The following is a 13,100-nucleotide window of genomic DNA, read 5'->3' as shown; positions in this document are numbered from 1 at the left end:
GTGTGTCTTGTGAATAGTATGCCATACATACCCGTTTGCCACTGAACCTGCATTAACGACGACAGTGGGGCCTCCAGCCTTAGTCAAACGGGTTGGCACGTATGGTCGGGTTGCGATTTTGGCGCTATTGTAAGTCTTATGAATAGTATGCCATACATACCCGTTTGCCACTGAACCTGCATTAACGACGACAGTGGGGCCTCCAGCCTTAGTCAAACGGGTTGGCACGTATGGTCGGGTTGCGATTTTGGCACTATCGTAAGTCTTATGAATAGTATGCCATACATACCCGTTTGCCACTGAACCTGCATTAACGACGACAGTGGGGCCTCCAGCCTTAGTCAAACGGGTTGGTATGTATGGTCGGGTTGCGTCTTTCGCGCTTTCGTGTGTCTTGTGAATAGTATGCCATACATACCCGTTTGCCACTGAACCTGCATTAACGACGACAGTGGGGCCTCCAGCCTTAGTCAAACGGGTTGGCACGTATGGTCGGGTTGCGATTTTGGCGCTATTGTAAGTCTTATGAATAGTATGCCATACAGACCCGTTTGCCACTGAACCTGCATTAACGACGACAGTGGGGCCTCCAGCCTTAGTCAAACGGGTTGGTATGTATGGTCGGGTTACGTTTTTCGCGCTTTCGTGTGTCTTGTGAATAGTATGCCATACAGACCCGTTTGCCACTGAACCTGCATTAACGACGACAGTGGGGCCTCCAGCCTTAGTCAAACGGGTTGGCACGTATGGTCGGGTTGCGATTTTGGCGCTATCGTAAGTCTTATGAATAGTATGCCATACAGACCCGTTTGCCACTGAACCTGCATTAACGACGACAGTGGGGCTTTAGGCCTTAGTCAAACGGGTCGTCAGGTTTCATTTTCTCTTAAAAGATCGGAAGGTGACCCTTATTTACCATATATACCCTCGCATTGGGCCCCCAATTTGCTAAATCCTCAACTGTGGATAACATAATTATGCCGCAATATTTAGTCTGTCTGGAACTAAGCTGAGTTAAACCACATCACTGTGTGACACTTCAATACATATGAACGGCCGCTACGCTAATACGATTTTGTTTTTCTCTCCCTGTCTCGTCCTCGACCCGAGGACGAGACAAACAGACCCAGTCCCGGCAGATGTGAAAGTCGGCACACCTCTGATCTACTGGCTGTCCTTCAACGTTATGCCCAGCTGATACCTGACCAACGATCACCGGCAGAACCGCTTAATCTCCGCTAAATCTCCATTTCCGTTCTCCCAAGGGTTTTTCCCTCCTAGGACTTATTTTTCCTCGGATAAAAGCCCGGGGTTTTTTTTTCTCCTAGGGGGTTTTTCACCCCGGGGAGGCAGCCTTTTTGGGCTTTACCTAGCTTCCTCTTCTATACGTTGCTTTAGTAATACGTGCAATTATAATATTGAGTCATAGCCGCAGCAAATTTAACTGCTCATGCTATCATGTATTCTGTTGTGCTATCTGTCGTTTTCTGTGCTTTTCACTGCTTCTATTTATGTAAAGCTGCTTTGAAACAATTGACTTTTGTGAAAAGCGCTATATAAATAAAATTGAATTGAAAAAATTGAATTGAATTGAATTTTTTAGCGTTTAAATACCAATGCAATATCTTGGTTAATGTTTTCGAAAAAGTATTTTGTGCAAATTTCTGAATTGTGATGTTCATAACAGAGACATGTATCATCCATAACGTTGTTTTTTCTTCATGAATCCACATAAAAAATTAAAATATATATTTTTGTTCTTTCAAAAGAGCCATTCTTTCTCCATTTGGTATTTTTGCTTCTGATCTGTGACTTTTAATTCACAGAATTCCTACAAAGTATGTTACACATCCATAACGCATGCATGTTTCCCTCATTCTATCATCGGGGGTTTAGTAAAAACCATGCACATAGGGTTTCCATGCCAATGGGTACCGTTTGTTTTAGGGATGCACCGATACCACTTTTTTTGAATACGAGTACGAGTACTTGTACTTGCATTTCAGTACTTGCCGATACCAATACCGAGTACTTAATAAAAAAACATGATTTAAATTTACAGGTAATAGCTTTAGTCATATAATTTAACAAAAAAACAAAGGACTAGTTTTCCAGTTTGTTGTAAACTCAACCTCTTTGGACAACACAAGAGGCATTAACCCCTTACACGCCGCTCAAACATAGACATTTCTCAAACCGTGGTATCGATTCCAGGTATTGGGGGACTTTAAACGAGTACGAGTACTTTAGAAAATGTGGCATCGAGGCCGATACCCGATACCAGTATCGGTATCTGTGCATCCCTAGTTTGTTTTGTAGTTTTTCTCGCTCGTCTCTACTCATATTTATTTTTCGCTCACTGCTTTGAGCCACTAGGTTCACCTTTGCACCCGAGGTCTAGCCAATAGTATAAAAGGGGGGTATTTATTAAGGCCCCTTCTGATTGATCTAATTTTGGACAATCTAAGCATGCAACACACAAATGATAGACACGTAAAATAAATGTAAGTTATCGCAACTATCTTCAATATTGTTATCGAATATACTGTACTGATAACGATCCTATTTTGGTATACCATGAAGCCCTACTTAAAATACCGACAAATCTGTCCATGCTCATGCACACATATGCACAAATCACCTCTCACTTATTAACCTACACACAAAAAACGTCCCTCTCTCTCTTCTACACAACACTTTACTGTCTATGCTTTCTATGTTCTGTATGCTGTAGGGCTTGCAGTTGGCACATACCTGAAGCTAGGCCGGCTAATCCGGGGCATTCTCTCATTCTTACAGCTCTGGTTACTCACCCAACACTATTTTACACACAGATCATACCCACAATCGCTACACAGATATCACCACATGCACATCAATGTCAATGTGAACTTCAACAAACAGTGTTTGTGCAAGAACCACTCAACACACAGCAGAAATCTTGTGAATTTTCTGAAAATGCCAGTGAAATACAGCTATGAAGAACAGCTGTCCCGACCTTTGATCCAAGACAATTTGTACGTTTAAACCTCAGAGTCTATACAAAGTCAATGTCCAATCAGAGCAGAGAATGTTAGGAAAAACCCTCTCACATTTGCATGGGAGCAAATAAGGTCTTTTGTAAAACATCAGTGATTTGTTTTGGTAAAACAGCACGTGCACATATTTGTGTATCTGTGTGCAAGGGTGTTGACAGACTCTTGCTGAAGGCATGCAGTGAAGCCTATGAGGTAATGCTGTGGAGAAGCATTAAATTACCAGCCGACAAAACAACAAGAGTCTGTCTCTAACTGTGTCGGTCTAGTCGGACAGCACTCCATTAGTATGAGTAGTGACTCCAATACACTCACTGCATGTAAAACCCTTTATTTTTTTCATTATGTTATGAATAGAAATGCAATGGACAGGGTCCTATTCGACCTCTGTTACCAGGGCTGACCATGTCTTCGTTAAATATTATGTTAAATGCTGAGCCTTACAATGTGTCCAACCAGACATGATTCCATTGACAAGTAATTTACGTTTATATATGTCTTAAGTCGCACGGGTATATTTGGATCAATTGCCAATACTACATAATTTCACTCTCAAATTCCAGATTTTATTTTTTAAGTAGTTGTATCTTGGCCAAATATTGTCAATAAACATCAATGGAAAACTTATTTATTCAACTTTGAGATGATGCATAAATTTCAATTTCAACAAATTTAACCTTGTGACTGGTTTTGTGGTCGAGGGTCACATTTATGCATTTGGCAGATGCTTTAATCCACAGTGACTTAGGGCCCTATTTTAACGATCTAAGCGCATTGTCTAAAGCGCACAGCGCAACGTCTAAATGGGCGTGTCCGAATCCACTTTTGCTAATTTAACAACGGGAAAAATTGTTTGTGCGCCGAGCGCATGGTCGAAAAGGGTTGGTCCTATTTATTTTTTTTATGAGTAATGGGAGTATTTTGGGCGTAATGTGCAATAAACCAATGAGAGTCTCAGCTCTCATTGTGAGGACTCTGCCATAATCTGGTTTAGTATTATATCTAGTTGTGTATGGCAGGGTCCTGACAGTACAATGTTTTGTGTGGGAGAACGTGGTTTTGGTATTGTCATATCAGACCACGTTTTTCCCGTGTCTTGTGACTTTTCCCCGCTCCCTTGTATTCTCTTGTCATTGTGTGTTATTTTTCCCCGCTCCCTTGCATTTTCCAGTCTTTGTTTTTATGTCTTGTTTAGTCTAGTGTTCATGCATATATATATATTTATATATGTTTATATATATATAAATATATTTATGGTTTTGTCTTGTTGGTACTGTGGTTGTCTTGTGTTTGTATGTGTTTTACATGTTCACGTGTGCTTCCCTCACAGGTGTTCCTGTTCAGTGTGATTGCCTCCTCTCGTCTTCCTCACCTGTTGCTTGTTATCCTCTCGTCTGATCTGTGTATTTAATCCCTGTGTGTCTAGTGTGTCTTTGCAAGTTCGTTTGTCAATGTCAGTACTGTGTATGTACTCGCCAGCCACTAGCTTTGCTAGTTTCTAGTCCTGTCTTGTTGTGTGCTTTTGATACGTCTAGTTTGTTCATTTATTGTTTCCCTTATTCTGTGCTCTCTGCTGCCCAGGAGTCATTCTCTAGATCAGGGGTCGGCAACAGGCGGCCCGCGGGCCAAAAGTGGCCCGCCAGTAATATTTTCTGGCCCGTCGGATTAATTTGAAATCCGTTTTTTTTTTTTTTTAATCACACTTTTTTATTTTAAAATAACAGTCTACAAAAATGGCCCCGTGTATCATTCCTTCATTCGTTTTTTCAAATCAAAACCAAAAAAAGAAAGAAAGAAAAACGACTTGTTTTTCTATTATTTATTTCCTGAACTAAAATCAAACGACTCGTTTTCTGAATGTGCGCTCAGATCAAAAATAACAAAAATGAATGAAAACGGGTTCGGACAAATTTTAATTGAACACCTTAGCAGACATATACCAATGAAATAAATTTAAAAAGATCAGGTACTAACAGATTACATTTTAATAAGGGTTTTAATAAGGGTTTGAATAGAAACCTTTCCGGTAAGTCTCATTCGCTTACAGTCCGACTTTTGAACTTTTTTCATTATTATTTATTCGCGTATAACACACTGACAAATAATATGTATTACCTGATAAAAAAATATTTGCGTTGTGGACAAGTTGCCACCGGCTCGCAAGAATGTCCTGAAAAAAATGCGTATAATAGCTAGTTTAATCTTAACCGGCCGCTCTTTCTCGTTCTCTTTCTCTACCAGCGCATCCGCGATCATAACTGTCATTAGATTTTGAACATACTTCTAAAACACAATCAATCAAATAATTGCAGAGGTTTGACTTCATGAATCATTTGCAAGTTTACCTCGTAAATCATGTCAATGCGTCACGCGTGAAGACGTTAAACTCCGTGACATTGCAAATTACTGAAAAGTAATTGCAGGCATTTAGAAACCACTACACAAAAATATGATAAAATAAACTCTTTTACTCCAGTTATATTTTAACTATTACACTTTTAACGTAGGTTTTTAAGGAATCTACTGTTCTGTTCTGTTACTTGAACTTGGGGCTCGAGCCCGACCTTAGCTTCGACAGCAAGTCAAGTTATTTACCGTTAATTATTAAGACTAAATGGGCAGGTAAATTCGTTAAAAAATGAAAGTAATCAGCCAAAATATGGTTTTACATGTCTATTAAAATAAAGCCATTATTAATTTTCCTAACGCATAGTTCTTTGATCTTTACCTCCTTTTAAAAATAAATTTGGCAAAGGAGGATTTTCAGCAATTTGTTTGAACAGCAACTCTGCAACCAATGGTTTCGGTTTGAGTGAGAGGCTTTGTCCTATTTAATTTATTATTTATATTTCATTATTTTTTCTGTGACATTTTTTCTCTGCTAACAATACAATGTTAAAATAATATTTATATTGGCACGAACACAATTTTTGTATAACATTTATAATTGTTATAGGCTACTTCATCTCTCTTTTTTCGTTAGAGACATTGAATTTGAGATTCTGGGAACGAGATCTAACGTTAAGTTTTGCGGACCCGTCAGGTCGGGAAATAAAGCGGGTGAACACAACACAGAGTGTATTTTAAGCGGTTTACTGAATAGAACCTTGTCGGAGCTGGACAAAAAGCGGAGACCTCCTTAAACCTTAGGTGTGTATGTGTGTGTCCCGGATAAATATTAATAAAAAAAGGAATACAGTTCAAAAGTCGGACTGTAAGAGTCTTTCATGAGAGCATAAATGCCTGTAATGTTACCACTAATAGTACTTGATCTGTTTAAAATGATTTCATTTATATATTATGCCTATAAAGGTGTTAAATAAAAAAATTGTCTAATCCAGTAATTATTTTTTTATCTGAGCACACAATCAGAAAACCCGTGGTGGTTAATTTTTTCATTTTTGTTTTTAATTTAAAAAACGATTGAACGAATGATACACAGACCCATAACCATGTTTTTAGCCATTTTTAATGCCGTCTTTCGTATTTTAAATAGGAAATAAAGACAATGTTTCTTGACAAAAGATCAGATAGCCTATACTAGGCTAATTCAAAATAAGACGCAAGTGTGCCAACAGCAGTTGGCCCGCCATCTACTGGCTAAAAAAAATATTGGCCCGCGGCCAAAGTTACTTGCCGACCCCTGCTCTAGATACTGTTTCGGTGATCGCTGACTGTTATAGAGACTGTTTTCTCCATCTTCCTGTTTAAGGACTGCAGTGCTATCTGCCAAGTTGTCCACTGCTCTGCTCTCCTCCTCAGCTCCGACTGCCAGTTGGCTGGGCGTTGTCCAGCGTACCCATTCAGGGTCTGCAGCCGCGGTCCAGCTTGGCTGGTGTATGCACCGCGGCATGGGTTCATCTCAGAGGATCATTTACCCCGTCAGTAAGCAGTGGAACATTTTGTGGTGTAGTGGATTTAATTAACTGTTGTACTATACTCTCTCCCACCGTTCGTTTGTCTGGCCGGAGCCCGAACGTGTGTGGCTTGTCTCCCCAGTGTCTGTGTGTGCTCCTCGCCCCAGCCGTCTGCCTCGGAGTGGCCTTTGCGCCCAGACGTGCCATTGTCTGTTTACATTCATTATCTGTTAAATAAACATTTTCTGTTATCCGCACTGGGATCCATTTGCCTGTTTTCCCCCACCATAACACTCATCCCCTTTAAAAGCCAGTTGCGCTGGCGCTATGTCTAATCCCTATTTAGATGACGGACTTTGTAAACTGAAAAACTAAGCGGAGGAAGAAGATGCCCAGTTTAAAATTAATGTTAAATAATTGTGTTGTTTTTCACTTGTATTGAAATTTATATTTTTTATTAAAACCTTTAAAACCCGTTTTCTTTTAGTCATGGAAGTAAAAAAGCAGGCTTTTAATTGCTTTAAGTGTATGGCTATCCAATATCATCAAAAAATTATTTACAAGTATGTAAGAAAAGGTTTGTACTCTAAAAATATTTTATTTGTAACAAACAGGAGATAAAGAATTTACAAACGGCTCTCCGCACGTTTCAGCACTTGGACAGCGTCACAAGTTTTTTTTAAAGCATTACTTAAAATTTTCTCATCTCATCATATCCACAGAGTCATCATATACAATAAATCTGTGAGGTAGCATTTTAAAAAAAACATTTAAAAACAAATGCATTTGTTTAAAGCAAAGCATTTATTTACTTACCAGGCTTTTTATTTACGGTACGCCTTCTAACGTCTCATAATCGGTCCTCATTTATGTCCAAGAGACTCAATAATAATCTTTTACATTCAATCCTTTAATCTTTCATATTTAAAAGCGTTTTGTGCTGCTGTGCATTCATGTATGTGATAAGCAAACTCGCGTTGTCGTCCAGTTTATAGGCGCATATTACAAATGCGCTCTTTAAATAACAAAAAACATATTGCGCCATTGACTTTAGACTTTAGACCAGGTTTTAGTTGGTCAATGGCTTAGTCTATTTTAGTTGCCTATAAATAGCAACGCGCCAACAATGCACCTGAACACACCTCGTTTTCAGACCAGAACGCCCATGGGCACAAAAGGGGGCGCAAATGCATTTGCTATTTAAACAACATGGCGCTAAAAGTGAAAATGATAATTGCGCAGGGTGGAAACTAGCAAAATACACTTGCGTCGCGCATTGCGCAGGATGTAAGATAGAGCCCTTAGAGTGCATTACAAGCTTGTTATCAATACGTGTTTTCACTGGGATCTTCTTAGAGAAAATAGCTAAGTACATAACCAAATTAATAAATTAAACAATTGAACATTAATAAAAACACACTTAGTGACTCGTGCCCAATATTTAATATTTATTGTGAGTTGCATGTCATTATGTTTTGAGTTTGAAAGTTCTTGTTTTTTATAATTTAATGATCTGAGGTAAATTGATCATTATCGATTTCATTTTAGCTGTTAAAATGTATGATGTGCAGAGCTTTTATCAAATGAGATCTTAGGGTCTGTGGAGTTGTCGACCATGAGGTCACAGAAATAGGAAATCAGGAAATAAGAAATCGTTCTTAGGATTAGATCTCCTAAAAAACAATACTTGTTTAATGATGCAATAATTCTTTAAGTTAGTAAAATCCATGTAAAGCTGCGGTCTGCAAGATATTTTTGGATCATATTCACTGAAACCGACACTATGCTACCATTAAACAACATAAATTAGACTGTTTAAAAAAAATCTGCGCTTCTACCTTCACCTAGAGCCAGTCACCAGATCTCAACCTAATAGAGCATCTTTGGGATGTGGTGGAACGGGAGCCCTGGACGTGCATCCCACAAATCTCCATCAACTGCAAGATGCTATCCTATCAATATGGGCCAACATTTCTAAAGATTGCTTTCAGCACCTTGTTGAATCAATGCAGTAATAAAATAATAAAATAAAATAATCTTTTAGGTGAGTGTATATAGTTGTGCTTGGTTAGGCAATACGATCTCTCTTGATTTAGGACTTAAGTTACCATCTAACAACACCCCAGAACATTCTAGTAATGTAGATGTAGTGAGTGCGAAATGCATCAATAAATATATTAATATAATTTAAATATATTATGCATATGAATGTATAAATATTTGAATATTTATATATAAATTATTCAAATAATACCATTTTATTTGTACTGTACTCTGGCATGCACACATTTCCAAATAAAGGCCAAACTACTCCAAGTTTGTGGATTCCCTTGTGTGCGAACATGACATCTGGTATAATCGCTGACTGAGCCAACATCAATGCAAAACAGATCCAAAAATACACATTCTGCTACACACAGTGTGTGACTCAACAACACTTGTGTGAACATGCACACATGTGTATTGTTTCTGAAAATATAGCAGGCTGTGTCCCTAATATTCCCAGAATTAAAAATAGAAAACTACAATCAACAAATGAACTCTGGAAATGTGCCTGGTCAAGAGTTTTCCTCAAATGCAAACTCGCCTTTTCTCAAATTTCTCACCGGCAAGTTAAGAATGCAAACTTTACGCAATGTCTGGCTTTGATAAGACACTAAAACCAGCCTAAAGTTTATATAAAGTGCAGAGTCCACTACTGTTAAAAGAAGGAACTCATACATCTACATTCAAAGACCCCATCAAACCATAGAGGCATACTATAATGGTGCTTTTCCATTGCATGGTACCCCACGGGTCAGGTCGTGTCAGCTCCCCTTACTTTGGCTTGGTTCGCTTTTCCATTCAGTTTAGTATCACTTCAGAGTGGGAGGGATTATAGGTGTGTCGATATATGTGCGCTGCCTATTGCTGTGACATCATCCAATGGGAGCGAGCATCATTGGAATGCATGTTTCGCATACATTCATTTATTTATTAGTTCGCCACAAAATCAAAATTGACCACCACAAATAGATGGCGTCAGTCGCAAAAATGCAGTGCATAACGTTACATGCTAATGTGCTGCCACAAACTGCAGGGAAAACACAGGTATGTTGTTCTTGTTTCTCAGCATGTGGATGTTTTTCACCGCTAAAGGGGAGTTTGGGAACTTACAACAAAGCACAGATGGCAGATGCGCAAGCACGAAGATAAAGCTAATCTTGTGCTTAGCTTTGAGGCTGGTAGTGACGATTCTCTCAGACCAATCGGTGATCTACAGTATTTTCGCGTCACGTTTTAGTATCAGCTCAGCTTGCTTGGAAGCCCAATCGGGTTGGTACTAAAAAAGGTTTAGTGTACAATGTATTGTACCCAGTGGAAAAGCCCCCAAAAGCTGACCCGACCCAACACGTGGGGTACTATGCAATGGAAAAGCGCCGTATGTGTTCTTGTAGCTCAATTGGTAGAGCATTGCATTAGCAGCACAAAGTTTGTGTGTTCAAAAATATATGGCCTGAATGCCATATAAGTGGATAAATGTAAGTCTGATTCCTCTTACAAGGTTGATTTTTAACCAAATATGCAAAAACCTCCCTTGTGCTACTTTTAGATATCACAAATGTTTCTTTTGACTGCTCATTTAAAAACAACGTCACAATTTACCATTGAAAATGTTTAGGTCAAAATCTGGCTAGCTACATCGTTTTTAGATTACCAACTCTTTCTGTTGGCAAACATCTAGTTGACTGATCTAACTGTTGCTCTGATTACTTATAACTTATCCGGTCAGTTGGAAAAGACCTACTGTAAGGGTAGGCAATATTTTCCACCAGCTGTCTCACATGAATGACACTTTGCTCGCAAAGATTTCAGCGTGTGCGCTCTTGTTTCAGCTTATGTGTTTGCATGTTGCTTTCTAAAGCTGACATGCGGTGATCTCTATTGCTCTTGCATTTTCAGCATTGTTTTTAAAAATGCTTAGCTGAAAGACCTTTGACCCTGTCCTGCATACATCCTCATAGTGTGCATACAGGGCCTGGATTTATAGGAAGCCTAAAGTTCTGAAACTCACCTTTGCTGGGTTTTCCGGGGTGCGCTTTGAGTGGCATCTCCTGGCACAAGAGCGATGGACTAGGGGGAATGATCTCAGGACCCAAACCTTCATCTGTCCGACTTCCTGATACTTCCCGTTGCACGGTCTGGAAATGAGGTCAAAGGTCAAACACAGGTCAGGATTAAACATACATAGGCGGACTGTCAAAGCTGTCCCTTGGGCTATTGATTATGCCAGGATTTAGTGTTGGTTTATTCTGTATTTTGGTAGTTGGCACATCATGTGGTGTGATGCGCTATACTATAATCCATCTAAAAGTACTTTTAACAGCCTTTTATGATTTTTTCTGTAACTCAACTGGTAGTGTTAAGGTCATGGTTCAATCCCAGGGAACGCACATAATGAGTGTGTTTACATGCACAGTATGTAAACACATAAACCAGTTTTCTTTTATCAGGGAAAGTCTATAAATGCCTTTTTTTGAAAATAGGTAAATTTTCCAGCTCCCCTAAAGTTAAACATTTGATTTTTACCATTTTGGAATCCCTTCAGCTGATCTCCGGGTCTGGCGGTACCACTTTTAGCATAGCTTAGCATAATCCATTGAATCTGATTAGACCATTAGCATGAATACCAAAGAGTTTCGATATTTTTCCTATTTAAAACTTGACTTTTCTGTAGTTACAACATGAACTAAGACTGATTCCAGCGTAATAATCAAGGACTTTGCTGCTGTACCATGGCTGCAGCAGGCACAGTGATATTACAACGGAAGTGCCTGAAAATGGTCCCTTGGTAACTTTTAATAGCAGAGGAATATTTTCAGGCACTGCACAATATTATTAATAAAATATCAAAACTCTGGTCATTTTTTGCGCAATGCTAATGGTCGGATTCAATAGATTATGCTAAACTATGCTAAAAGTGGTCCCGCCAGACCCGGAGATTGGTTGAATAAATTCCAAAACGGTAAAATCAAATGTTTAACTCTAGGGGAGCTAAAGCAAAAAAAAAAAAAAGCACAGGTTCTTTTTTGCTCATTACCCCAAATTTGCCGTTCCACGTTACTGTCTCGCTATTTTGTTAATGTGTGTGCATGTCTTTTATGTAAAAGTTAAAACGTCACAAATGGAAGTAAGCATAAGGCAACACAAAAAGTCTGCACTCTACTTATGCAGTTGGCAATGAAACTGTGACATTGAAAGCTCATGTTACATTTACAGTTTCTGCAGACATGAGAAGATATACAACAGTATAGCTTAAGACAGATTTCCCGCCAGCTCTTTGAATGACTATACGTCCTATAGGCGGTGACATCACTGCCTGCGAGAAACCTGACAAATCTCCAAATCCCATGTAAATGCAGCTTTCTCAAAAAAAAAAAACAAAACAGTTAAGAGTTGGTGTTTCAGACCCTAAATGAAAACCAGTTGTGAGTCAGTGATTTTGATCCTACAGCAAAAGACCCTAAATCAAAACCAGTGGAAAACCAATGCTGTAGATCCTAAAGCAAAACCAGTTGAGAACCAGTGCTTTAGATCAGTGGTTCTCAAACTTTTTCAGCGTGCGGCCCCCCTTGTGTACGGTGCATTCCTTCGCGGCCCCCCAAAGAAAATTTATGAAGAAAAGCAGTTCTCAAACTTAAAGGAATAGTCTACTCATTTTCAATATTAAAATATTTTATTACCTTTACTAAGAAGAGTTGATACATCCCTCTATCATCTTAGTGCGTGCACGTAAGCGCTTGGTGGTACAAAATAAAACTTAGCGCTTTTCTAAGCGGATTTAAAAGAGGAATTATATTGTATGGCGGAACAGCACTTTTGGAAGTACTTCGACTCGGCGCAGTAACACTCGCCCTTTCCCATTAAGAGAGGGAGAAGGGGAGCGGATTTTTCAGGCGAGTTGAAGTACTCCCAAAAGTGCTGTTCCGCCATACAATATAGTTCCTCTTTTAAATCCGCTTAGAAAAGCGCTACGTTTTATTTTGTACCACCAAACTTGCTCGTATAACTACTTGTCTTAAATAGGAAAAACGTTGATGTGTTTGGTCACTTCTAACTTTATCTCTGAGTGGTACCATTGAATGAATGGGGCTAAGCTAAATGCTATTGAAGTGTCGCAGCGCGCTCCAGCGCTTACGTGCACGCACTAAGATGATAGAGGGATGTA

The 13,100-nt window shown here is 39.1% G+C and overlaps 1 protein-coding gene across 1 annotated transcript in view; it reads right to left on the bottom strand.

Annotated features, from left to right (window-relative positions):
- zcchc14 (zinc finger, CCHC domain containing 14) overlaps nucleotides 1-13,100 on the bottom strand; it is a 50,582-nt gene that overhangs the window by 30,054 nt on the left and 7,428 nt on the right. Inside the window, exon 2 of the mRNA XM_065271497.2 lies at nucleotides 10,947-11,073. Within this exon, the coding sequence (XP_065127569.2) occupies nucleotides 10,947-11,073 (127 nt within the window). The remainder of the gene's footprint in view (nucleotides 1-10,946; nucleotides 11,074-13,100) is intronic.

Source organism: Paramisgurnus dabryanus, chromosome 23 (genome assembly GCF_030506205.2).
Source record: "Paramisgurnus dabryanus chromosome 23, PD_genome_1.1, whole genome shotgun sequence".
Taxonomy (NCBI): Eukaryota; Metazoa; Chordata; class Actinopteri; order Cypriniformes; family Cobitidae; genus Paramisgurnus; species Paramisgurnus dabryanus.
Note: the sequence above shows the minus strand (reverse complement) of the source record. Positions and strands in the feature narration are given on the sequence as shown.